The sequence below is a fragment of the Crinia signifera genome, chromosome 5 (assembly GCF_055691185.1).
Source record: "Crinia signifera chromosome 5, ASM5569118v1, whole genome shotgun sequence".
Taxonomy (NCBI): domain Eukaryota; kingdom Metazoa; phylum Chordata; class Amphibia; order Anura; family Myobatrachidae; genus Crinia; species Crinia signifera.
In genome coordinates this window covers 289,858,751-289,886,282 of record NC_139221.1, presented here as the reverse complement: position 1 = coordinate 289,886,282, position 27,532 = coordinate 289,858,751, and the positions used below count along the sequence as shown (strand labels likewise).

The 27,532-nt window shown below is 45.4% G+C and overlaps 1 protein-coding gene across 7 annotated transcripts in view; it reads right to left on the bottom strand.

Annotated features, from left to right (window-relative positions):
* Positions 1 to 21,582, bottom strand: part of ABI1 (abl interactor 1) — an 89,661-nt gene extending 68,079 nt beyond the window's left edge. For 4 of the 7 annotated variants that reach the window (XM_083189225.1, XM_083189226.1, XM_083189221.1 and 1 more), the window contains exon 1: positions 21,340 to 21,582. In XM_083189225.1, the coding sequence (XP_083045351.1) occupies positions 21,340 to 21,456 (117 nt within the window). In that variant the 5' untranslated portion in view covers positions 21,457 to 21,582. The remainder of the gene's footprint in view (positions 1 to 21,339) is intronic. The other 3 variants (XM_083189220.1, XM_083189222.1, XM_083189224.1) reach the window with 1 other exon arrangement.
* Between the last annotated feature and the right edge of the window lie 5,950 nt (positions 21,583 to 27,532).

Below are 27,532 nucleotides of genomic sequence, written 5' to 3'. Positions count from 1 at the left end.
ACTACAATTCTGACGAAGTACATTTGGTCATCTAAAACCCCCGCTATTGCTCGCTCCAAAATGTCAATCCCAAGGGCATTCGGAGGACTGGACCTCCCTGACTTGTTTCAATACCAAATAGCCTGTCTCCTTGCCCCATCTAAACACTATTTTGAAAGTCCTTCATCTAGGTCCTGGGTTGATATTGAACAATTCCATTCCCCTAATATTCCTCTATGTGACCTTTTTAGGATACCTAAACACACTAGACCCCCACTGCCCACCCTTCTACCAACGACCTCCGCTACTCTATACGCATGGGACCAATTACTTTCCTCCCTACGCGCCTCATTCTCCCTTATCAATACTCTCCCTATCACTACCGTGTCTAGGCTAATCCCTAACCTCAATCTGTCCCTCTGGAAACTCAATGGGATCACATCCCTAGGGGATGTAGTAGACACTAATAAAATCCTCCCCTTCTCCCTACTCCAGGAAACATATTCTCTCCCCCCTCACGAGTACCTCCACTACCTACAGGTAGCACACTGGTGGAACTCTCACTTCTCCAAACGCCCTCCCTTGGACCCCCGTCACCAGACGGTTCTCTCACGACCCTCCTTGACTCTCTCCAAAGGGGACATCTCCTTTTGGTACGACACCCTGATAACCCCTGTAGAGTTCACCAAAACATCGGCCCATAGGAAATGGGAGGCGGACCTGGGCATCCAGCTCTCCGCCCCCCAATGGCGTAAGATTTTCCTATCCTCATTCACTATGTCTCGCTGCCTCAACCACTCGGAGATGCATATCAAATTGATCAATCGCCTCTATCTAACTCCAGACCGCCTCCACACCTTTTGGCCAACATGTTCCAATATGTGCTGGCGACAGTGTGGCCACATAGGCACCATTTATCATATCTTTTGGTCCTGTCCCAAACTTAGGGCATACTGGGGCGAAGTCTTTAAATTGATCTCTGAAGTGATTCAGCTAACCCTCTCCCCCAATCCCCTCCTAGCCCTATTCCATGTATACCCACAGGACCTCCCGATAGGGAAAACATATGTCTTAGGACATATTCTAATAGCAGCAAGAGCAAACTTAGCCCAACAATGGAAACAGCCTTCCCCCCCCCTCCTTCTTCAGGTTATTCTAAAGACGAACCATCATTTCCATATGGAGACCGGTTTTCAACCCTACTCCCCCAAACCCTCCTCGCCCCACACAAAGTGGGCTCCTTGGTCCACATACACAACGGTGAGGGAGGGCACTAGATTCTTTCCCCCGACTGTGCATGATCAATCAGCCACCTTTAGTCTGAACGAACCCCCTGATTCAGACCCACCTTCCCCACCAATCTCTACTTAGAGATGTTAACCCTTGGTCTATGTTATAACTGATTTTGTACGGTTATATTTTAGTATAGCTCGCTCTATGTAGCGACATATTATGCTTGTTTGCTTTTGTGTAAAATCTATGGTGTAAAAAACGACGCACTAAATTATCCGTGACCCAAAATGCAGTCTCTCCCCCCCCCCCTTTTTTCTTATTTCTGTACCCCATATAAAAACTTGTGTTAATAAAAATTTATTGATGAAAAAAAAAAAAAAAGGATGGATTCTTCTGGGCTCATTCCCATACCTCCCAGCATGATCCTCTCCAGGAGCGACACAATGCTCTATTTCTGGACTTCACTCTTAATTTAGGATCACCATCATCTGTGGTGAAACATCTTTCTTATCAATGAACCTGTTTAAAACAGGTGACTGATTCTAAATGAAGAGGGAAGTCCAGGAACAGAGCATTGTGTCCTCCTGGAGAGGGTCATGTTGGGAGGTATGCATTTCTACAGTTGTGTCCTATAGTGGAATGCAATTTAGTGTAACATACCACAACAATGACCACGGAGCTGTTGATCAAATTGGAAGCTACTGCTCACAATTTTTTTCTCTGGTCGTCCGACCACTTTGCTACAACCATGCTGAATTGAATCCCCCAAAAAGATTAACCCTGCATCTAAGAGCTTAGTATGGTGATGCAGCAATGGTCCCTAACAATAGAACATACTACTAAAATGTGTCCGACACACATTTGTTTACATGTGTTTTATTCATCTTACCAGCATGGGTCATTAAGCCCTGAAGCAAGTTACAGAGCTGTAACTAAATAGAAGCAGCCCTGTACTACACTAGATAATTACCCAATAAATAACCATCCGCTCAGATGACATTTAACTTCATAAATAACTGTGAAGTCACCTAAACATATAGGAGCCAAACAAGTGTTAAGACATTATAATAATAGTGACTCCAATAGTAGACCATACACAGACCCAACTCCTCTCTTTACATCAATTCACCACTCTTGTAGGTGTTGCATCCCTTACAATCCACAACCATCAAAGTAGAATCTTGGAGGTTACTATGCGAGGAACCGATATACATCAAGTTCCACTCTGAGGGCTTCAGTGCTTCCATAAAGACAGAGTTCTTTCACTGGGTTGCCTCTGAGCAAGTTAAATGTGATGCACTAAACGGCTAGGCAGTGCACATGGCAGCCTGGGAAGCAAAACAGAGGCTGGTATCAGTGGCCAAAGAGGAGACATGCATTACCCTAAACACGGGTCTCTGTAATGGCAGCTCTTCCACAGAGCACAGAGAGACACAGCCGTGTTCTGCGATCCACGAGTCAGGTGTCATGTTCCAATTCTTATGCAATGCTGTGACCAGGTTTTGTAGCACAATGCATTAATAATGGATCAGAACAGTCAAACAACCACATGTAAATGTAAAAAGTGTATAAGCTACATACTTTGTCAATGTCAATATAAAACACTTCTACTTGCATATAAAGCTATTAACCATACTGCACCAGCATACATCTCCTTACTGATCACAAAATATCTCCCATCTCGACCACTACGCTCTACACAAGATCTGCATCTCTCCTGCACGGATCACTAGCTCCCATTCACTATTACAGGACTTTCATCGGGCTGCTCCCATCCTATGGAATGCCCTTCCACGCACAATAAGACTCTCCACTAGCCTCCAAACTTTCAAGCGTTCCCTGAAAACTCACCTCTTCAGGCAAGCCTATCATATTTAAGTTCTACAAGCATAACCCTCTGAGGCACTTATGTATTATATAGCTTCCCTACTGGACTTGTAACTTGGTGGGACTATGCTATTACTGGTGCCTGTCCTTGTGTTTCCCTCCTATATCCATAAAGATTGTAAGCTTGCAGCAGGGCTCTCCTACCTCCATGTCTGTCTGTTGTTACCCAGTTTGTTTTATCACTGTCTACTATTGTAGAGCGCAACGGAATCTGCTGCGCTATATAAGAAACTGTAAATAAATAAATAAATAAATAATCACACACCCAGGCTGGTTGAAATGAGCAGCATGACCATTTTGGAATACACCAGGGGTGTACAATAAGTTTCTGGATGTGCAGTGCATAGGTAGACTACAGTTTGATGGAAATTACAGTTCACAAGCAGCCAAACTTAAATTCTTACAAAATGTCAGGGCAATTAACCATATATAAGCAGCACTGCACACCAAAGAAGTCAGCACGTTCACTTCCTTCCGAAACTCATTACAGAGCTCAACAGAAGCCACTGGAGATCCACGATCTTCTACGACTACAAGAGTGGTCTGCTACAGCAGTAGACTTGATCAACTGAGAGCTGTCTTTGAGGAGGGAGCACCATCCCGAATCACTGCGTTTGAGTGGTTTGCAATATTTCCACATGGAAGACAGTCCCTGGAAAGCTAGTAGTGATGCGGCCAAGATGTGCCCACGATCACTGTCTTTCCCGACAGCACTGAACAGGGATCTCAGCCGAACGGACCGAACCTTAAAAGACGAGAACAGCCGTGGATTGTTGAGCTCCCGGCCATAGCTAGATGATCCACAGCCGTATCCCACTGCCCTTTTTCGGTAGGCGGTACATTGAATCCCGCCTGCAGATTTGTCGTCCAGCGCCAGCTGAGAACAGGACAGGTCCAAGGCTGTCGGGCCAGCCTGGCAGTCGTTACCCGGGATTGAATATCCCCATAAAGCTTTTCAACCTGGGAATTACCTGAAAAAACAAGGTTTTTCTTTGGTGTGAAAGGGTCAACCCAGGTCGCCTACCCTGCTCAAGTTAAAGGTTGGAAAGCTTTAACCAGTAATTTGTTTTTGATGTGAACAGGGTATCACAGTTCAGGCAGACATTTTTTTCCCCACAACATGCACTAGTATAGTATGGTCTATAAATTCACCGAGTTGAGACATCTCAATTAACAGAGGTCACTTTCTCTTGAACACTGGTTGAGCGAATGAAAACTGTAGTCTGCTGTAAAAGCCTCAAGTTGATCTATGTTTTCTTTAGATTCCTGCTTTAGAACAGGCAGCACTGTTGCCCAATTCAGAATCTACGCATGTAATATGGGAGATTAATCTGTCTGGCCCAGTGTTTGTTTACCCACTGCAGAGAGTAAAGGGAGACAAAGGCATACCAACCTGGCTGGCAGCATAATGCCACATAGATGGCATTCATACACACTGTCACATGGTCACATTAGCAGGGAAGATAAATAAATGAGTGTGTACTAAGTACAGACCTACTTGGTCGTTGCAGCATCTCTCTCAAAGCTCAGTCTCAGTAAAACGCGATAGATAGATAGATAGATAGATAGATAGATAGATAGATAGATAGGCAATCATTCTCACCAAAAACTTTTCAACTGATAGCAGAAAATGAAAACAGTCAATGGGCATGGGTCATCCCGGGTCACTGTCTGACATGCAGAGTGTCCGTATGTGACCGGCTTTACACTACGGGATGGTAAGCCTATACTGCATCTGCAGGATATGGGATATGGGCAATCAGGCATGTGCATGTGCCTTTACTACTCAAGGACTGACCTGGTCTAATCATAAATTGCTTTTGCGATGGATTAAGTCTTCTTTCACAGCTCACATTAATGAGTACTAATTAGGATATAATGGAAGGTACTTCTTTCAGTACACACCGAGGCTAAAAGGTGAAGTGCATCCTATACACGGTACTCAGACTACATTCACCTTCCTCATTGTCATTACTTTACAAAAACCTCTTATAAATCTGTTGGTTTGGAAACAGAAACGTCATGCTGGGTGGCAGATATCAATTCACACCAAATTTATACATTATTACAGGAGTTGCATTTCAGCACTTCCAGCTGGGAGAAATGGATACGCGATTAAAACATTTCCCCAATGTGTGTTGGAGATGTTTTACATGTTTTTTGTGTTTTTTGTTTTTCTAAATGTGTATTAGAGTTAAGGTGCCCATACATTACTGCTATGTATGTATGTATGTATGTATGTATGCATGCATGCATGCATGCATGCATGCATGGACCACCCACTGCGGAAGGATCGCAAGCTATACATTGCATGCAATGCCGTGAGGGGGGCCCAGAGTTGGAGCTCGGACGAGCAGCAGGTCCGACCTCCTAGTCAGGTCTAATGTGCACAGGACCGCGCATCAGATCCGACGGGGACAACGCACACATTCGATTTGGACTGATTTCTCCGCTCGATCCGTCGAAATCGGCCCAAATCATATGGACACCTTTGAAGCCCATACACACCTAGCAATTTGGAACTATTTGCTGTATAAATAGCTTAGAAAGTAAGCACAAACCTTTCCGTGTTTACAGGTCATAGCGATGCCAATGCGCGCTGCCGCAGGTTGCCATCGCCTGAATAGAATGACTGCATGCATTCAAAATCTACTCGAATCACCAGTTCGCGGCAGAGAACACTGCTCAGCACACATCGCATGTGTGTCAGCTATGCGTGCTAAGCAATCTGTGCTGAAGCACATCGATAAGCACCAGGCTTTAAGGTGATCTGTCATTTGTTCCACAGAATCAATATAAAACATTGAAGAAACAAACAAAAAAAACTATCACATGAATAGTATTTGCTGTGCTCTCCTGACACACGTGTGAGCAAAGGCTAATCTCTGTTATCACCGCTCAGCCTGCACAGTATCCTGTAGTCAGGTCTACAGTCAATAAATTGATATTGACAAAAGGCAGTAAATAAAAAAAGATTCGATATGGGCTTTTCACTTTATTTCATTTTTTTTGGACTTGATCATATTTTAAAACATCCACATGGACTGTAATTGGGAACAATAAAGCATTTGTGAGCAAGCTCTACACTAATTAGGGCTCCATGTCAACAGGTGTTGATATTGAAAAAAAAAAAAAAAAAAACTTAAAATGGATGTCGACCTTTCCATCCACCCCGGTCTGACACAGGGGGTGCTCAGAGCAGGTTACACTGTACCAGGGTGGTGGGCTTGCACAGGGGGCGCTTAGAGCAGGTTACACTGTACCAGGGTGGTGGCCCTGAGACAGGAAGTCGGCCTGTGTCTACATCTGTTATCACTGCTCTGCCTGCACAGGGGGCGCTCAGAGCAGGTTACACTGTCCCAGGGTGGTGGCTAGGGAAGCCAATCCCGGGGCATTTTTTCAATCCCAGGATTCGGGATTGAAAAATGCTCAATCCCGGGATTCCCGGGATCGGCTTCCCTAATTTGAAAAAAAAACGCCGGCCACCCTGCACATTCACAGAACTTGCGGGTGCTGGGTGGGTGGGTGGGCGAGCGTGCAGATATTGCTGGGAGCCGGGTGGGCTGCAGGTATGTCCGCTGGGCGGGTGGGCAGCTTCGGGTGGGCAGCTTCAGCTGGGCGGGTGGGTGGACAACTTCGGGTGGGCAGCTTCAGCTGGGCGGGTGGGCGGCTGGGTAGCTGTTCGGGTGGTCGCGTAGCTTGGCGGTTGGGCGGGCGTGTGCTGTGTGCTGATAAGCTGGGTTGCTGGGTGTGTGAAAACTAAAAAGAAGAAAGAAACTCGGGTGGGGTGCACTCTTATTAATCCAATCATAAAGTTGTTCAAAAGATACTCTATAAATTTTAATAAAGAATTTTTATTGTGTGTTTTTTTTATTGCTGAGTGTATAACCAAAATAACTAAATAATATTAGAACGAAGAAAATTAGAAAAACATTTTTTTAGTATTTTTTCAATTAATTGTTAATTAATTTGTTACTAAATAATAAACAATAAATTTGTCCTGGCGATTTTTTTAGGTTCTTATCAGGATTTTATTATGCGTAAATATACACTGAGAAAGCTGATCATCATATATCCTTATTGCCTTTATCCAGAAGGCAGTCTCAGTTTAGTCTCAATTTGATATTGAGATAAGGATTATAATCATAGATCAGCATAACTCATAATTCTAAGGAGAAAAAAACATAATGGTAATTTTAAATACGCATAAAAAAATCATTCACTTATTGTGCAGTATATCTTAATTTCTATAATTTTAGATTTTAGATTGTCTTATTTTTAGTTGGATTCTCTCCCCTGCTTACTATACAATCAATTAATATATTTGCACTGTGGTCCAGACTAGCAACAAAACTGTATCGTAGTGTAACCGCTAGCATACATTGTAGCAATAAACCTTTATTTGTGAAAGGAAAACAATTGTCAGTTTAAAGGACCCTGTCTCCAATACAAGTTCTCCTAGCACAAAATTCGAAACAGTCACAGTTGTATATATCATACAGCGGCCACCAATGACACAGGTGCCTGCATATATATTCAGACACACAACACCTGCAGCTGAGACCAAAAAGCAACAGAACTGCTCCATATACCTCCAATAGCTACAACCCTCCAAACGGTTACACATTTATTACTGCTCAAAAGGGCTCATTGATATTCTAGGATGGCTGGTACCTGATTGAATCACCTATCTTAAACAGACAGTAAAAAACCAGGAACACGCCATATACTGAACCTTTGGCAATAGCAACTGGAAAGTACATCAATTGGTTCCCTTTTAATTAAGGTGCCGGTTCAATGATAGAGCACAGATAATTACGCTTTTTTAACACAGAGAATACACAGAGTTGCTACTGGCATGACCAGCAGCCAAACCCATTACACAAAAGTCCGTCGCATGCCACAGCCGACAGTGCATATAAATCAAAGTATGTTTGGCAGGCCCGTCTGTGTCAATCAAAATATAGAGCTGGGGTGACCATATAGCAGAGCAGTTATTTTACAGGTGTATTAATGTGTATATTACCACCCCGCTAATGTGGACACAGAGGCAAGTGCTGTATAGAGCAGATGCGGGGAGAGAAACAAACTACCGCACAGTGAAATGATTAGGTAAAAAAGCGAGGGGAACCGCTACCCTGTATCAGGAGCCAGGCCAAGCGGCCAAGACAATGAAGCTCCACAGGGAGGGGGACCCTCGTTACCAGTCCTGTAGAAGGCAGCGATGTCTCCTGTAGTCGCACTTAGGTGATTTTCAATTTCGTGCAGGAGAGCGCTCTGCCGGTCACGTGTGCACACGTGAGCGGCTTCTGCTTGGACGCGCGTTTCGCCGGAGCTTGATCACACAGGCAGCGTATTGCAGCTGTCCTGTTGTGAGTCTTTATGCTGGGGCACAGCCAATCGGTGATTACTTCTAATCTAACGCTACTTTTGCTTCATTACTTATTCAGGAAGTGTGCCTTTGAAAAATCTAGATGTAAATAAAATTAATTTTAGCTGCCATTTATCTTTTTTGAGTCAATGAGCTGTTTTGAAAGTATAACACCCTAAAAGCCCGTGAAAAATATTTTTTGATTTTATTGGTTATTATTTTTTATTTTTTATTAATGAGATTTTTTAAATTTTTTTAAATTTTATAATTTTAAGTTTGCATTATTTGCACTCATAATAAGATTTCTACCTGCATGGTACCTCCTGATGATGTGTCTGCGTGTGATTAAATAGTTACCGGTTTTCCTACCGTTATCACTTAAAGACACATCACCCTAAAAAAAACGTGAAAAATATTGTAAGTTTTTATTGTCTATTTTTCTAAGGATTTTAATGGTGTTGTTTTTAGTTTACGCACTAAAATTGCTGCCCATATAGTGCCCCTGAATTCGTGTAAGACTAAAACCTTTTGACTTTTTTTATTATTTTAAGTTTTTTCAAATTTTTTAATTTTTTATTTTTTTATTGTTTTAAATAAATAGTCTGGATTTTGTTATTATAACCAATATATGCCAATATATCTGCCCATGTATAATGCCACATGGATAAGTTTTTTACATATGAAATAATTGTTCATACACTATTGCTATCTAATGTCAAAAATATATCCTGAAAGGACTAAATCTAATCTATTAATACCGCTTCGCCTACCCCAAAGCTGCAACCCTTTTGATTAAATGTGTCTTACAATAAAGTGAGTATTAAGAGACAAACACTGATGTTGTCATAGTGAATGTGTGAAAAAATAATAATAATGATAATAAAGTGCCCGCCGGCACAAAATAGAAAGGATAGTGTGATGAAAGCAAGAGTGAATGAAAAATGAGAAAATTGTGCCAAACCAAACAGTGAATATGAAGGAACAATAAAAAAATATATATATAATATAATATAATAAATCAAGTGAAATTAAACAGTGTATCATGGGGTTAGCGCAGGGATTGGGTGGCGGGAAAAATATTAAGGGGGACTTTGCTATTACCTATAATGTCTATCATTAAGTATAATGTGTATGAACTAATACACTAATAGGGGCCAGTTAGAATAGGGCATGGGTATTTTAATGGAGAAGAGGGTATCATGATAAGAGGTTAGAATAACCTCTGTTTGATTATATGCTGAATGTGGGATCATTTAGATGTTAAATGAGATATCAATGATATTGATATTGTGGAGATTAGCAAGGATATACAACTGGATATGTTACAGGCCTATTCTGGTCATGATAAGAACACACCATAATTGATGTATTCATTCATCCCAGCAGGGCTTACTGTACCCAGTTCGAATGTCCACTGGCTTTCCTTTTTTAGGAGGGCTTGCGTGAGGTCGCCACCTCTGATTCCAAGACCAACTTTTTCCAAGCCACAAATCTGGAAGTCTTTAATCGAACTCCCATGTTTCGTCACAAAATGTCTTGCGACTGATGTTATCTTCTTGTGGTTCCTCAGATCCATCGCCCCGTTCCGAATGGTCCCCACATGTTCGAGGACCCTATGTTTGAGGGGGCGTGTTGTCATGCCAACATATCTTTGGCCACAGGTACAGAGTATGCAATATACAACACCTTCTGTTTTGCAATTGATGTAGTCATGTAATTGGATAGATTTGCCAAATCTGTTTGTAATACTGTCCCGAGTCGTCATAAATTGGCACGCTTTGCATTGCCCACATGGGTACGTGCCTATTGTGCGATTTCTTGATGGTGCGGTTCTCACAAAGTGGCTGTTAACGAGACGATCTTTTAAGTTCTTAGCTCTACGCCAACTCATAGATACTCTAGGACCCAATCTTCGTGCTAGCGTTGGATCCAGCAGCAGGGTTGGCCAGTGTCTCTGTATTACATCCTTAATGGATCTCCACTCTTGACAGAAATCGCCGACGAAGCGTATAGTTGGGTCTTTTGCATTTTTGTTCTTTCTATTGAAGATTAAGGTTTCTCTGTCCAATTTCAAAGCATTCCTCATGGCTTTTTTAGTAGAAGTGTGGCTGTAGCCCCTTTCACGGAGGCGATGGATTAATTCTTGGCCTTGTATCTTAAATTGTTCCTCCCCTGAGCAGTTTCTTCTTAGCCGCAAGAACTCCCCCTTAGGGATGTTCTCAACTGTGGGGGGGAAGTGCGCGCTAGTTTGATGCAACAGGGTGTTGGTGGCCGTATCTTTTCTGTAGAGTCGAGTTGCTATTTTGTTATTCTCATCACGGTATATTTTTAGATCTAAAAAAGCCAGTTCTTGTTGGCTGATAGTATGGGTTAGCCGGAGATTAAGGTTATTGATGTTAAGATGTTTTATGAAGCTTAGGAGCAGTGTTTCATCTCCTTCCCATATAAGGAAAATGTCGTCGATGTACCTCAGCCACATCGCGACATGTGAGGTATATCTCTCATTCTCCTCACTGAACACTGTCTCACGCTCCCACTGACCCAGGAAGATATTAGCATAGGTGGGGGCACAGGCCGCCCCCATAGCCGTGCCCCTGACCTGTAGATAGAAGCGGTCGTTAAATGTAAAGATGTTGTGGTATAGGATGAACTTTAATAGCTTAATAAGAAACTGTTGAAATGGTTCCTGTATAATTGTGTCCATAAAATACCTGACCGCCTCTATGCCCTGATCATGATTTATGGAGGTATATAGCGCCTCTACATCTAGTGAGACCAGGAAGTGATTGTCATCCAATGTGATATCATGAAGCCGTCGTAGGACATCTGATGTGTCCTGCACAAACGAAGGCAAATTAAGATGGAGGTCAAGGAATGTGCAGGCCTTTTCCGTGAGGCCGCCATTGCCTGACACAATAGGCCTTCCAGGAGGGTCTTCAAGTCTTTTGTGCACTTTCGGCAACATGTAGAAAGTGGGCATAACTGGGTTGTTGCATTGTAAGTATTGATGTTCTTTAGCTGTTATTGTACCCTCTGACTTAGCCTCATCAAGAATTTTATGATATTGATGTTTATAATTCTCCATAGGATTGAATAGAGTGGAGCTGTAACACTTAACATCATTCAATTGACGATAGGCCTCTTTAAGGTATTTATTTATTAAGGTATTTATCCGCTGTGTGGCCTGCGCAGCGTGACAGCTGACCTCATCACGCTGCGCAGGCCGCACGCCGGGTATGGGAGAAGCCGGGCAGCGTCTGTGCGGGTGCTCAGACGCTGCCCGGCATTAGACTGCACATGTGCAGTCTAATCCCGAAATCCCGGGATTGGAATCTCCAATCCCGGGATTGAAATCCCGGCATTTTGGAGGCCAGATCCCGGGATTGGCCACCCTAGTGGTGGCCCTGGGACAGGAAGTCGGCCTGTGTCTACATCTGTTATCACTGCTCTGCCTGCACAGGGAGAGCTCAGAGCAGGTTACACTGTACCAGGGTGGTGGCCCTGGGACAGGAAGTCAGCCTGTGTCTACATCTGCTATCACTGCTCTGCCTGCACAGGGAGAGCTCAGAGCAGGTTACACTGTACCAGGGTGGTGGCCCTGGGACAGGAAGTCGGCCTGTGTCTACAACTGTTATCATGTTATCACTGCTCTGCCTGCACAGGGGGCACTCAGAGCAGGTTACACTGTACCAGGGTGGTGGCCCTGGGACAGGAAGTCAGCCTGTGTCTACATCTGCTATCACTGCTCTGCCTGCACAGGGAGAGCTCAGAACAGGCCTTTGATGGACTATTTCCTGTTATTTCTATAATGAACAGACTACTATTTACCCTATACTTTTCCAGAGGGCTGGGCACTCATGAAATCAGCAGACCAACAACAACAAAAAATAAAAAACGTGTTTCCCAAAGCAGCACATGGATCTAAGGCTGCTGATCTCACTATCCTCCCTGCAAAGGTGATTGTTCCTTCACAAAATATGTAGCAGAACCTTATGTACCTCCCTATATAAAGGGATGAGATACAGATAACTACCAGCACCATGCAATAAGAATGGCTTGCCCTTCCGGTGCACACCTACCATGGAGAGAATACACTGCTTTATCATTGGGCATGACACTCAGGGCTTTATAATTTTATGCTGGCCATACACCAGAACAATTTCATGCCCAAACGCACGATTTTGACGGGTCATGTGATGCATTGTGTTTCTTTTTGTGCACATCGTGAGGTGTTTAGGTATGATGCGTGGTCCCACGGGACAGGAGGTCGATCCTCAGATCATATCTGCACATATGATCAGTCATGATTGGGTGAAGATCGTGAGTGGGTTTTTGCACGTGATAGGCCGTTCGATAGACTGTGCGACCAGCGTCATTCGACCGGCATTTTCCCGGACACAGCCACCCCGCCTCCTGTGGCGCAGCATTGTGATGTGTAGGAGAGGAACACCTCCCTGGAGCAAGACGATACACCGTATGCAGCAGCTTGATCGCACTACGCATCGAAAGTATATCTTTGGCACATAGGGTGTAAAAAATGCATCAAATCGTGAGTTCAGGACTGCTGGGGAGTTCCAAGGAAAACGTGACAATCAGGATGGTCGTTCTGATGTATGGCCAGCTTTAGAATGTAATATAACTGCAATACTAGAATATATGTCTGTCAATTCATGGCAAGCCAATTTTATTTATTATCAGTTATTTATATAGCACACACATATACCGCAGCGCTTTAAAGAGAATATCTGAACATTCACATCAGTCAATGCCCCAGTGGAGCTTACAATCTATATTCCCTACCACACATACACACATTCAGTCTAGGGTTCATTTTGTTGGCGGTCAATTAACTTACAAGTATATTTCTGGATTGTGGGTGGAAACCGGAGTAACCGGAGGAAAATCACGCAATATACAGACTCTGTACAGTGGTAAGAATCAAACATGACCTTAGCGCTGTGAGGCAGTAATGACCTACAACAAGCAACATATCTTGGTTACAATGTCACACGACTTACTAACAAGTGTTATAAGCCAATGAGTAGTGGAGAAAAAAAAATAAACACATTTACATAGATGCTTAGGGGGGTATTTATCAAAGCTCAGAGAGAAAAAAATTGAGAGAGATAAAGTACTAGCTTCTACCTTTCATTATGCAGGCTATGTTTGAATAATGAAAGAAATGGATTGGTTGGTCATTTCTCACAATTTAATCTCTCCACAAGCTTAAATAAATCCCCCCTTTAGTAGAACAGAGACATATAGTTTATATTTGAAATGACCATATATGAAAGTTTGCCATACTGAATAATATCCATACTCTTGGGTGGGGTGAGGTGAGGCGGGGCGGGGGGCAGCTTTAATAAATGTACTGCGTATAACTACATTTTAAGCTTTGACCTTTATCAGATCCTATTAAATTAAAATAAGGGAGGACCTTCAGTGTCTGTAACAAAGTAGAGGTACCGGTAATACTAATTAGACTTTTTAAACAGAGATGCTGCGGGATATCACTTCAACACTTAACGATGTTTCTTACTTTTATGGATCGTCTGAATCCATATACACTAGCTTTGCCGCAGCCAGCAGGAGCAGAGAATGCTTGAAGCCTTCCAGGGACTCCATTAATGGTTACTACTGACTACAGGGCCATCTCCTGCATGTTATCAGTGCTCTCATTAACTATGTATAGTGACAGGCGGAAACTCCTGCCCAATCGATTGGAACAAAGACGGTTTTATGACAGGCGTGCAGAACACGCATGTTCAATTCAGAAGTGAGATCACATTAGCCTACAGGCTAGGTCACCTTAAAAAAAGCTATGAATACATAATGGGGGGGTTATTCTAATTCATTCAGTCCTCCGCGCCCGATGTTGCGCAGGCGCATTTCTGCGCATGTGCAGACGTAGGGTGCCTGCACCCACGGCAAACTTTCGGTTCACCGGGTGCGCGAGGGGAGTGCCGGGCTGCACCATTACCATATGGGAACGCCTAGCGTTACATGGGTGTTCCTATGAGAACACTTGGCATTCTCATGATAATGAGGCGGTGACGCGGGTGCGGGGGGCTGGCAGCTGACCGGATGTCAGCTGCCCACCCATATCCGATCCAACGTGTACGCATATGGAAGTGACTTGAAAGTTACTTTTAGATGCGTGTGCCTTCCACAACTTTCGATGGTAGTCAACCATCGAAATATGTGGGAGGTTACCCGCGGGATACGAATGGATATTTATGCTAAACATCCATTCACAGCCTGTGCAGGCGAACCCGCGCTGCAGGGGGGGGGGGGGCGGACTTTCGGTGGGTGGGGCTTGGTGGATTTACAAGGCTGCGGATTCGCAGCCTTGTGAATCAGCCAGAATAACCCCCAATGTTAGGAGCATTATGGAGTATACTGGCTGAATACCACTCATAGGTCTAGATGAGTGTTGATACCTGCTGCCCACATTCACTGCTCCGTCTGTTACCGACAATTGTCATGTTTACAGAATTGCTGACTGGGGTGGAGGGTCCCTAATTCAGTAATGACTCCAAGGTATTATTATCATTTACTTATATGGTGCCACAAGGCTTCTGCAGCGCCTAACAATTCATAAATGAGCAAAAACAAGAAAACAAATTCCAGTACAAGGCAATCTTTTTTTTATTTCCAGGTAAAGCACATGAGGTGAAAGGGCCCTGCTCGTGAGAGCTTACATTCATTAGAGTACAAGATACTCCTTAGATACCCATTCTTAAGCACAGATTTAAGGATTGTCTCTGTCAGTTTGATTATACCATCTGTGCAGGAATATCATTAAAATATGGACGTTTGGTTAACGTGAGAGTAGAGTTTAAGATTAACTGATCTAGAGCAGTGGTTCCCAACCTGGGGTACACTAAAGACCGGTTGGGGGGTACTTAAATAATATTGGTAATGGTGTAAGAAGTCTGCCATTGCGCGAAGATGAACCATGTTGCCTCACTTCCGGTTCTGTCTGCTGCGTCTCCTCATGCTTTTGTCCGACCAGCAATCCACTGGGAGCTCCCCGCACTCATCTACCCTGCACTGACACAGGTGGAGGAAGCATTAATCCTACATGTATTAGGGGAACCCCAGAGACAGTACATAGCCAGTGGCCAGAGAGATTCCCGACCACACACTACTCCTTAATACAAGGATATGCATACCTCCCACTTCCACTCCACTCGTAAGTGCTGTTGAAATTAAGAGAAGGGGGTACTAATAAATCCAAAGCCTAAACAAAGGGTACGGGAGAGAAAAAAAAAATTGAAAACCGCTGATCAAGAGCAATGCAGTAGCGAGTACACCCCTAGGTAACTGAAGCATTACAGAGATCGGGACCTATACACACAGCGGCATGCTCAGTGACACTACCATCTGTGTAAATGGTTAATGCCCTTTTAAAAACTACTTTTTGAACTATGCCATGGAACTCAGACTCATCATGTATATTAAAAGGCAGAGTACAGTAGCTCTCAAGTCTGCAGTCTTCAACCAAAAGGTTTTAGACATAAGCAATTATTTAACATAGTGATACGGTAACCTGAAAAACTGGCTCAACCCATGATTTCCATCAAGTTACTACATGGAGAAGTTATTTATCTGTAGTAGACAGCAGGCCATAGTGTAAAATGCATACAGTTATCGCTGGGATTCTGTGAAGCCATGTTACAATAATGAGATGCGACAATGGTATACATTCAATTGATGACTTATACATTCCAAAATTCTTTTGACGGAATGGATCCGTCATCCATTATTCAATGCAGCGGCCAAATCCAGATGTCGGATTTGGCCGATGATTGATGCTCACCCGGCCGGTGCGGGGGACCAGGTGAGCGCAGCGGTGGGAGGAGGCATGAATCAGGATGGGGCCGAGTGAGCTCCTCTCATCTGGCGTGGCGGGTGAGTACAGGAGGTGGCGGGGTGTACGGGTATGCGGCGGACAGGAGGACGGCACAGTGTAAGCTGCTGCTTCTCACCCGGCACCTTCCTCCCTGCCTCAATCCAACATCTTTTCATTTCGGATTGAGATTGCCGGAAACATGGCCAAAACCTTTTGGTATTGGCTGTGTTTCCGTCAAAAGCAGGTGGATTAGCGGCTATTCCGTCAACCCATCTGGTTTTCGGCAGGTCAGAACATTTTGACCTGCCCCCCCCCCCCCCCCCCCAAAAAAAAAACACAGCTAGCATTGAATAGATCGGAACCCCTTCCAATCTATTCATCTAGAAAACTGCCGTCTTTTCGGCAAGACGGCAGTTTCGATATCAATTGAATATACCCCAAAAGGTGCAGAACAGATTCTATGTAATACATCTGCAGCTTTATTACTTAGCTTTCACCATGGAGACACACAGGTTTTGCTAGATTAAACATGTACATTTTTTAACAGCTATATGCAATAGGAGCCATACCATCCTGTAAGCCCGCACTTATCTGCAGTATCCAAGTTGAAGACAGTACTATTAATGAGGGATAGGTTGTCCAGGATGTAAAGTTTCAATGTGTGGAGCCTGAAAGTATTATGGATGGCAGATTAAAGAGGTGGAGCTGGAAGAACAGGCTTCTCTAGGATGTGCCATGAGTAATAAGCAGAGAACACAATCAATAACAGACAATAAACTCAGCGAGTCTGGATCAGTCAATTCGTGGGTGATTAGGATTACAGGTTGTGTTCTATTCAAAAGAGTGCTACGGAGAGTGTCAGCTCCGTGCAATGCGCACTGCATAGACTGGGGAAGAGCATCAGTCATTTCACTGTTCTACCTAGTAGATTTAAAGCAGCAATTAGATTTAAAAAAAGTAAAAACCAGGTTGGTGTTGCCGTTCAATTAATTGCCACTTTAAATCCATTGACTATCTCGTCGGAATTGGAATGACCCCTGCAAATCTTGGGCTATTACATTTGGCCCTAAACTGCAATGGATTTTGGAAGAGATGCAAACTAGCCCTGTATACAATTAGCCAGATGTTCACAGTACTTTGCTGGAAATTAAACAGCCTCATGTTACTTGACTTCACCATAAAAACAGGTGAAAAGCAAATAGGAAGCTGAGAGGACAACCACGTACTAACAAGCAGCTATGCACATAAAGTGAATCTGGTGCAGGGGAGAACACTCTGTATTAGCACAATTAGAAGATGGACTTATTTTAAGACAGGTATTGAATCAATCGATATAGCTGTACAATGATCACCACAAAGGGCATAGGGCACTGATTCAGATATATACACTGGTGAGGAAAAGATGGATAGAACTGACCTTGAGCAGCCACAGATTCCTGATAATCGTGAATCTACGGCTGCACAAGTTCCATTTTATGCATACGTAGAACAGGCCTTGCGATGTTGACTGTAATACTCTTCTTCCGCTGCCGGATTGACATGCAAATGCGTTCAGGGGGTGGAGGGAAGCCTGCATTCCCAGAAATCGGGGGGGGGGGGGGGGAACGGTACTCTTTACCTAGCACGGCGCCCGCGGGCGTCGGGGGTAAAAAATCGCGGGCATCGCGGGTAAATAAAAAACGGGTGCGACGCGATGCCCGCGATTTTCCCATAGGGATCAATGTTAAAAGTCAGATTGGTCGCGATTTTAGCGTTAATTGGCTCAATGCCCGCGATTTTTACATAGGAATCAATGTTAAATGGGCCACAGAGCCCTAATAGTCCCCCTGAAGTGTGAAATGGCCCCCACAATTTTTAACGCCACCCCACGATCAACGTGAACCCGAAGCGTGGCGAGCGCAGCGAGCCCGCGAGGGGACGCGGATACCTTCACAGTTATACGCGTCCCCTCACGGGCTTCACAGGTGTCCGTGGCGACGCGGACACCTGTGAAGCCCGCGAGGGGACGCGTTTACCTGTGAAGGTATCCGGCTGCGCTCGCCACACTATTCTATTCTCAACTCCACGCCGACGTGGATAGTGGGGGTATGAAAAGGTCGGAGGACGCGTACCGCCGCCCCTCGCGGGCTCGCTGCGCTCGCCACGCTTCGGGTTCACGTTGATCGTGGGGTGGCGTTAAAAATTGTGGGGGCCATTTCACACTTCAGGGGGACTATTAGGGCTCTGTGGCCCATTTAACATTGATTCCTATGTAAAAATCGCGACCAATCTGACTTTTAACACTAAAATCGCGACCAATCTGATTTTTAACATTGGTCCCTATGGGAAATCGCGGCCATCGCGGGCATCGCATCGCACCCGTTTTTTAGTGCATGCGATGGTCGCGATGGGCGCCGTGCTAGGTAAAGAGTACCGGGGGAACTTTCTGCGAGGGGAGAGCCAAAGTTCCCGGTTTCATCATACAGAATTTTAAGGCCTCACAGCACCGATTCCGCTGGTTACCCACAACCGGCAACTTCCTGTCAATCAAACTACAAGGGTAATTGCGAATAGATTCATCACTGTTTTTGTCACTGCTTGGTGTCACGCAATGCGCACTGCCATGCAGATGTATGAGCAGTCGATCGATCATCAGTCAAGGTTTGCGAATCCACACAACAGCGAACGGGTCTGAATAATCCCCAATGTAATATTGCAAGTTTTCAGGCTAGCCAAGGTTGAGCAGAGACGGTTAAATCTAAATGACTGCAGTACAAATGCATTTCGCTTTGCTCAAGCATGGATATCCTTAAAACCTGGGCTTTATCGGATGCTTTAAATAGTGTTCATTCTAGCAACCGCCATATTTGAAAACCCATGCAGTTCCTCTTCCCTGCCTGGGGTGTCGCTGTCTTCTGTAATGCTTCTAGCACAGTGTGATCTGTATATCAGCACTGATATGCGAACCAGACCTGTGCTAGAAACTTCACAGCAGACAGCGACACCCCAGGCAGTGAGGAGGAACTACATGGGTTTTCAAAGATAGCGGGTGCTAGAATGAACACTACTTTGAGGACAGAGTTCACAGACCTCTGGCCAACTTTATTTTATGCACCTAGTTTCATAAAAAAAAAAAAGATGATCACTGCATATATAGAAACAGAAATGACCATTGGAAAGTGCAGCCACGGATTACACATTTGACATGTATGTAGCAGTACAAACTTTTTAGAACTATAAATAATAACCTTGAGATCTGCGAAGGCTTTGCCATTTTATGTGTGTGCCCATTGAAATCCTGACTAAATAGACTTAAAGTCAACAACAAGACGGTAGACAGACTAACCAGAAAACTAATTTTCTCCAATTAGGTCACCCAGCTGTTAGTCACAGTTCCAACATGACTTCATTTCATCTTGCACTGCCTTCAGATAGACATGAAAGTTGGATATTGCATAACATTAACCAGTGAAGCACAAGTATTGCAAGCTTACAGGGGTGTATAGCACTTCACCGTGGTGGGTAGAACACAAATGTGTGTCTGCATGGATTCTGCACAGTGCAAACCACTGCAACATCAGCTTCAGGATTCCAAACATCTGACTTATGCTACCAAGAAGAACAAAATGAGGAAAAGCGATGGTAATCTGCAAAAGGAATCTTCAAGAAAATTGACACGGTTCAGAGTTAAAGTGACTTGCATTCCAGTTCAAAAAGCCCTGAGGGGGTCTTTGCAAAGACTTTAAGTCCCCTCCCAAGAATCAGGAAACAGCACATACATACAGAACATGTGCATGGGCATTCCCCCTGCCAACCGCTGTCATTTCTGCAATACCAGAGTGACATTAAAGGCAGCACAGCGCTTGTTTGATATAGACAAACAGAAAATAAACGCTGGTGGTGACACATCCATGCATGGTCTAATGTGACGATCACATATTTCTTTCTGAATTACATGGCAATGCCAGAGATACTGTCTAGTATATTGCATTCCAAGAGGGTATATGTGTATGGTAGCTTAAGAATAAAGGCCCCCTTACACTTGCTCAACTTACTGTCCAACAAGTTGGACCTGATTGACTCGAGATTTATCCTTTGTGCAGGAGGATCAATCTCTTGCAATCGCTTGGTTATACCGAATGGCACGGGATTGTGCATTGGGTCCTACACATCAGATTTGGTCAGACAGGCGCATCAGATCTTGTCATCTGAATTGGGTCAAATCTGACATAATCTTACAAGTGTGGGGGCCTTAAAGGTCCGGTGTGATTTGTTTACTATCCCAATGTCGACATGTTCATTACGACAAACAAATTTTTGACTGTCACAGAATGCTGATTTCCAATTTTAAGCAAGATAAACACAATAGCAAAGAAGGAAGGAAAGCAGCACTGTCCTCAACGGACAGGTAAAGAAACCAACACGATATGATGCAAATGACTGAAACGTGCCCTGTGCAGCTCTGTGGGACAGCGGTACATTATCAACATCATTATATGGTGGCACAAGGGTTCCGCAGCACCGAACAATACCACACAGCTGGTAATAGATAAAGAATATCCGATTCCCTACTTGTGTCTAGACAGAAAGGCACTGGGGCACAAAGCCCTGACACTGCCATCTCCTCTCTGCTGTATTGGGTGCACTATGCCCTGTGTCACTGCTATCTCCCCCGTGCTCTACTGGGTGCACCCAGCCAGTATGTGTGTCCCAGAATGCCTAAAGCACCTCTGCTAAGTGCCATGCTGGGCTACTGCACCCATGGGAGTCCGTGCTGATGTGACTCATAATTAAACACAAAGGCACACCCTGTGGGCAGAGCACAGATACAGCCCCCCCACCCCCTCCTTCCTTTTCTTTTTTTAGGTGGCCTTCACAGAGGGTGCGGGCGGCGACAAGAAACAACATACTGGCTGTGATTCATTCTAGGGGGTAAGGGCACTAATGCCCGCACTTCCTGTACTGTGTGTGCCTGTGCGTGCCCCTCCGCTCCCTCCTTTCCCCCAGCCAGCGGCATCCATCACCCAGCTGTCACCTGGATGTAGTTGCTCTCGCAATAATCCGCCACCCGGGTAAGGTTCTGGTAGCTCTCGATGAGCGCCCGCTTGCCGGCGGGGATCTCCTCCTCTAACAGCATCTGCAGCTCGGCCATCTTCCAGTCCCCCTGTGCATCGCTTCCTCGTACGGCAGCAGCAGCGGCGGCGGCTGAGGGCAGACAGCTGAGCCCGGACCCGCCCGCCTGCTATTCTGGGATTCCGAGCCTCGCTCTCAGCAGCCGCCGGCTCCGCCTCCCCCAGCGCACCCTGCCGGCCTCCGTACACGGCGCGCAAAGCATCACGGGGCTTGTAGTCTCTCTGCTGTAGACACTGCATAGTGTACTCACTGGCTGCTGGTGGTGGTCTTTGTTTACCATGACAATGTCATGGTAAACATTGATGATTTGATTTGATAAACATGATTTGTTTACCATGACAATGTCAACAGACAGTATGTTGACATGGTAATCAAAGAAAATGTTGACTGGTAAATAATGTCGATTTTTAATTTTACGACTATTGTACACAAGGCATGTCAATATATTTCACTATATACTCAAAATCACATCGGGATCGCATGGGTTTTTAACCCTTGCGATCCCGATGCGCGTTCACGTATCGCAAGCAGAAAGTCTTGACTGCCTTGAGTATATAGTGCAGATCTGCACTATATATCGAAGTTGTATGCAGATCGCATGCATGCTGTGCGATGCGATCCCGATGCGGTTTGATTGCGTCGGGATCACATCGCACGGTACTCACACCGTGTGTACAGTACATACCATTATGGGACCTACACATGTAGCGATCTCTGAGCATTTTCTAAGTGATCTCAATAGATTGCTTAGAAAATGCCCCTACATCGCTATATGTGTGTAGGGGCATTGTGAGAGCAATGCATGTCCCCGGGTTTTCTTGCTTGATGCCAGGGGTTGCATGCTCAGTGCCAGGGATTTCTTGCTCATTGCCAGGTGTTTCATTCACAGTACCAGGGGCTATATGCACAGTGCCAGGGAGTGCCAGGGGTAACATGCACAGTGCCAGGGGTAATATGCACATTGCCAGGGGTAACATGCTCAGTGCCAGGGGCAACATGCACTGTACCAGGGGTAACATGCTCTGTGCCAGGGGTAACATGCTCCGAGTCATGGGTAACATGCTCCATGCCAGAGGTAACTCGCTCCATGCCAGGGGTAACATGCACGGTGCCAGGGGAAACATGCTCTGTGCCAGTGGTTAAATGCACGGCGCCAGGGCTTACATGCACAGTTCCAGAGAGAAGTATGTTCACTGCACTCACTGTGTGGTTAAGGAGAAGCCGGGCAGGCAGTGGAAACTCAGCTGTCTCTTTTAGAGCAAGTCCATCTGTCCGCGACTCCACGGCTATTTAAAACGACGCGCTGGGCCAAGCTCATGGTCCAGCAGCCAGTCAGGCAGCGGCAGCTTCGATTGGCTCGCGAGTCATGAGCCGGGTGCATCATTTTAAATAGACAGCTGGGTTTCCACCGCTCTACCCGGCTGTCTAGCAAAGCAGGCAAGGACAGACACAGCGGATCAAGGTGACTGGATGGAGGCGGAACCGTTCTGCCTCCAATATGAAACTGATGGAACATGGGGGGTTATTTTGGTTCACTCTTTCTGAAAAATTCCTTCTTAGATGGACAAAACCATGTGCACTGCAGGGGGGCAGATGTAATATGTGCAGAGAGAATTAGATTTGGGTGAGTTATTTTGTTTCTGTGCAGGGTAAATACTGACTGCTTTATTTTTACACTGCAATATAGATCTCACTTTGAAGTAAAACCCCACCCAAATCTAACTCTCTCTGTACAAGTAACATCTGCCCCGCCTGCAGTGCACATGGTTTTGTCCCCCTAAGAAAAAAATTGTCAGAAAGAGTGAACCAAAATAACCCCCATAGTTCTGCTCTGTTCCGGCTCACTTTAAACCCTGCACATATCCCCGTATTTAAATGCTGATACAGGGAGATGCAGGGTGGCTGGGGGGTCTGGCAGAATGTGGGGGCTTGAGACTGATAGGGAAGCGCTGCATCAAATCCACAGAAGGTAAATAGAACAAAAGAGAGGTGAAGGTACTAGAAAGCAAGAGGTGGTTTGTTATCCTTACAGCTTTCAGTAAAACTGACCAGATGTGGTAAATTGCCAAAACGTCACCGAAAAACACCCTGGAAAAATAGAGGGTGAAATTTAATGACATGCGATTTTTAAGCATGTATAAAAATCGCACAAAATCGCACTTTTTAAAATCGCGTTATTGGGCAGATTTTCGCATATTTAATGAGATGCGATTTCGCTGCAAAATAGCGCAATAAAGTGCGATTTTGTGCGATTTTTAAGTCCTGAAAATGTGCGATTTTCAGTAATGTGCGGTGTGTTGAAAAAAAATACACCGCACATTACTGAAAATGTGCGATTTTCAGTCATGAAAATCGGCACATTTTCAGTAATGTGCGGTGTCGTCGCCGGGGACCAGGTGAGTAGGATTTCCTTCCTCAGGTACTACTTTTGGATTACTTCGGATCCTGGACCCCGGAGACATCAACCCTGGAGCCCAGGACCCCGGACCAGCCCCGGAACCAGGACCAAGGCCCCGGAACCGGACTCTTCAGCCCAGGAGCCCCGGACCCAGGATCCAGGGACCGACCTACGGGCTCAAGGTAGGTAAGTATCAGTATGTGTGGGCTGTGGATGTATTAAACTTTTATTTTTCTGGGTGTCAGTGTGTGTTTTATTTAACTATTTTTTGTACTGTGGAACTACAAGTGCCAGCGGGCCTTTTAATGCCCCGCATGCTGGGACTTGTGGTTCTCCAAGTCCCAGCATGCGGGGTAGGCTTGCTGGGACTCATAGTTCTACAGTATAAGACAATAGTTTTTTGGGGTTTTTTTTACACTTTTCATCAGCCCGATGCCCACCGCCCAGGGGCATCGGGGACAGCCCCGGACTTTCAGCATGGGCTGGTAAGTCCTGGAGGGGGGGGGACCCCTTCATTGGGGGGGTCCCCAGGACCCCTGCCCATGCTGACCAGCCACGGGGATAATGCTTTGGCCGCAGGACCTTATATAATAAGTGTCCCCCGGCTGTGGCATTACCCTGCTGGCTGGTTGGGTCTGGTGCTGGTTCTTAAAATACGGGGGACCCCTAGTCATTTTGTCCCCCGTATTTTGGGAACCAGCGCTGGACCTTGAGCCTGGTGCTGGTTTCATTAAATCAAGGGAACCCCTATTTGTTTGTCCCTCTGATTTTATGATACCAGCACCGGCTTTTTGAGCCCGGGGCTGGTTATGCTTAGGAGGGGGGACCGCACGCCGTTTTTTTTTTTGTTTGTTTGTTTTTTCTGGGGTTTTTTTCAACGCACCGCACATTACTGAAAATGTGCCGATTTTCATGACTGAAAATCGCACATTTTCAGGGCTTAAAAATCGCACAAAATCGCACTTTATTGCGCTATTTTGCCGCAAAATCGCATCTCATTAAATATGCAAAAATCTGCCCAATAATGCGATTTTAAAAAGTGAGATTTTGTCTGATTTTTATACATGCTTAAAAATCGCATTTCACCCTCTGTATCCATCTCTTCAATTCTAGTGTACTGTCCTCCACTAACAGGGGGGTCTTATAGAGTGGAGCTGCTACTTATAGCGCAAACAAAACTCACTTCTATTATATATATATATATATATATATATATATATATATATATGTCTGGGTAGTGACAAAATGCAGAAATAGAATGAAGTAATTGGGGGAACATCACTAGCAGCTTGGCTTCTCATCATCCAAGCTGACAGCTATTATAATGGGCAGATGTACAGAGCATAGGCAGGGTAGACAGAATGTGACTAACTGAATGTGAAGTGTAATCTATGACTATGACTACAGTTCTTGTGAAATGTCAGGGCACAGAACCGTATATAGGGCCTGATTCCGACCTGATCATTAATCTGTACAGTTGTAGTAGACAGCCGCCATCCAGACAGACAGAAAACCCGCTTTGTGTAAATATGCAAGTGCATTGTGATTGGATTGCTAGTCAGTGCCAATATGAGTAACTCTGACCATTCCACTAGTCTGCGACTGAGTTAGGCTGCTTGAGGCCGTTGCTGACATCACAGACCCGCCTTTAAAATGTTTGGACAGGCCTGCATGTTTTCTGACACTCCCAGAAAACTGCCGGTCACCACCCTGAAGGAATCTTCCGGTCAGTCAACCTCTGGCCGCTTTGCCTTTACGATCCATATGCATTTTCTTGCACTAGATGGGCTCATGCTTGAGCAGTCATTCAATGATCGTTTCTGAATCAGGCTCATAAGCAGTACACACAAAGAAGTTATCATGTTCACTTCCTACACAAACTCGTTACAAAGCTAAATACAGGCCAGTGGAGAGCCATGATCTTCTATGACTACAAGAGTGGCACAGCAGGAGAGTTTTGTCCGACTGTAAGCTTATTTTGGGGAGGAAGCGATGTCCTGGACCACTACTGCTGCTTTTACACCAAAATCCCAGATCCAACCCAGTATTTGGAACACTGTGTTCCAACCAGGGTCAGTGTCTTGAAGGCTGGCGCATGGAGATGATGTCAAATTCACCAGCTGGGACCCCCGTGGTGCCTACTTTATTCGTCGGAGCGGTGAATGGACGCCGCACGCAGCCATCAATTCACCTCTTTCCCAGTACCGCTGTTGACAGCAGTGGAGACTGCATGCGCCCTGTTCCAACCTCCAGACTGACCAGGATGCTGTGGTCAGAAGGTATCGGCTCACCAATTGATGTAAATAGGTCCCGGGTTGGATGATCCGGGTTACACATTTACACCAGTCTCCCCCGTGTTCAACCGGTTACATTTCCTGAGTTGTATTGCGAGGTGTTTGGCCCAGGATTATTTTTAAGGGGGCTATTTACACTGAAGCCCGCCCCAGGTCGACCCAGAAATTACCCGTGAAATTTTCTTGGTGTAAAAGGGGTATATGGTTGAGTGTTTTGCAGAATTTTGCATGGGAAAACAATCCCTAAAAGATGAGGAGCCTTGCCGCCAACCTATGTCCACTGCCTATGTCCACTGTCACTGAGGAAATTGTAGCTGTTGTGTGTGCCATAGTGGAGTTGGAACCAAAGTGACCATGGCCCAGTTTGAGAAGGAGATGTGCATCTCAACTGGATCCTCCATTTGATACTCCATAAAAGGCTTGGGGCGAGATGTATCAAATGGAAAATGCGGTAAAACCCCGGTTTTACAGCATTTTCCAAAGTATCAAAAATGATACCGCAGTGTAGGGTATCGCCACCTTTGGGTGGCGATACCCTATAAAAGCCTATGGGCTTCTTTTCGCCGCCCGCCGACGCAAACCCGCCGCCTCGCCGACCCCCCCTCTTGCTTAACTTCCTGAAGGGTCCTCCTGGACCCTGGAAGGTAAACCCCCCCTCCCCCTAGTGATGCAGCCGGACGTCCTTCCGGCTGCAGGGGGGAGGAGGAGGCGCCGGGGACAGCTTGCTTAGCTGTCCCCGGCGTGAGGGATGTAGGAGCCGGCTGGGAGGTGACGGAGACCCCCCACACACACCACATTCCAGGTATCGCGGGGGGCCTCCCTCACCGCATCGCGATGCCAGCCGCATATGTTAGTACATATGTGGCGGCATCGCGGCCGGGGGGCCGTGAAGGGCGGCGATGTATTTTAATACATCCCGCCCTTGGCCTGTGGAAGGTTTCGGCCTTCTGGGTGTACCATCTGCTGACTCAAGTGCAGTAGATGGCTCAGTTGACTTGGTGCCTCAACATGTGGCCAGGTTTGATGGCTGTTGCTCATACTCTTGTCTGGGAGATCACAAGTGGCCCTTCTCCACCATGACAGTACACCTGCCCACAAGTCCAGAAAAGTAGTGGATTTTCTATCCCATGAATGAATCAAGGGATTTTCACCATACAGACAAGACATGGCCTACTGCAACTTCTTTGTGCTACTTCAAGTCAAGTGCATGATGCGTGGGATTCACTTTGAGTCACTGGAAGCTACAGTGGAGACCTTCATCAAGCATGTAGAAGACTTACCAGCTTTGGACTTGTCCAGCTACTTCACCAAGTGGTTTCAACACATGCAAATTTGCATAGACTCTACTCTTCACTTGATCTGGCCCAGGACATATTTGGTGTCTGGCAGTAGAGTGCGGTAGA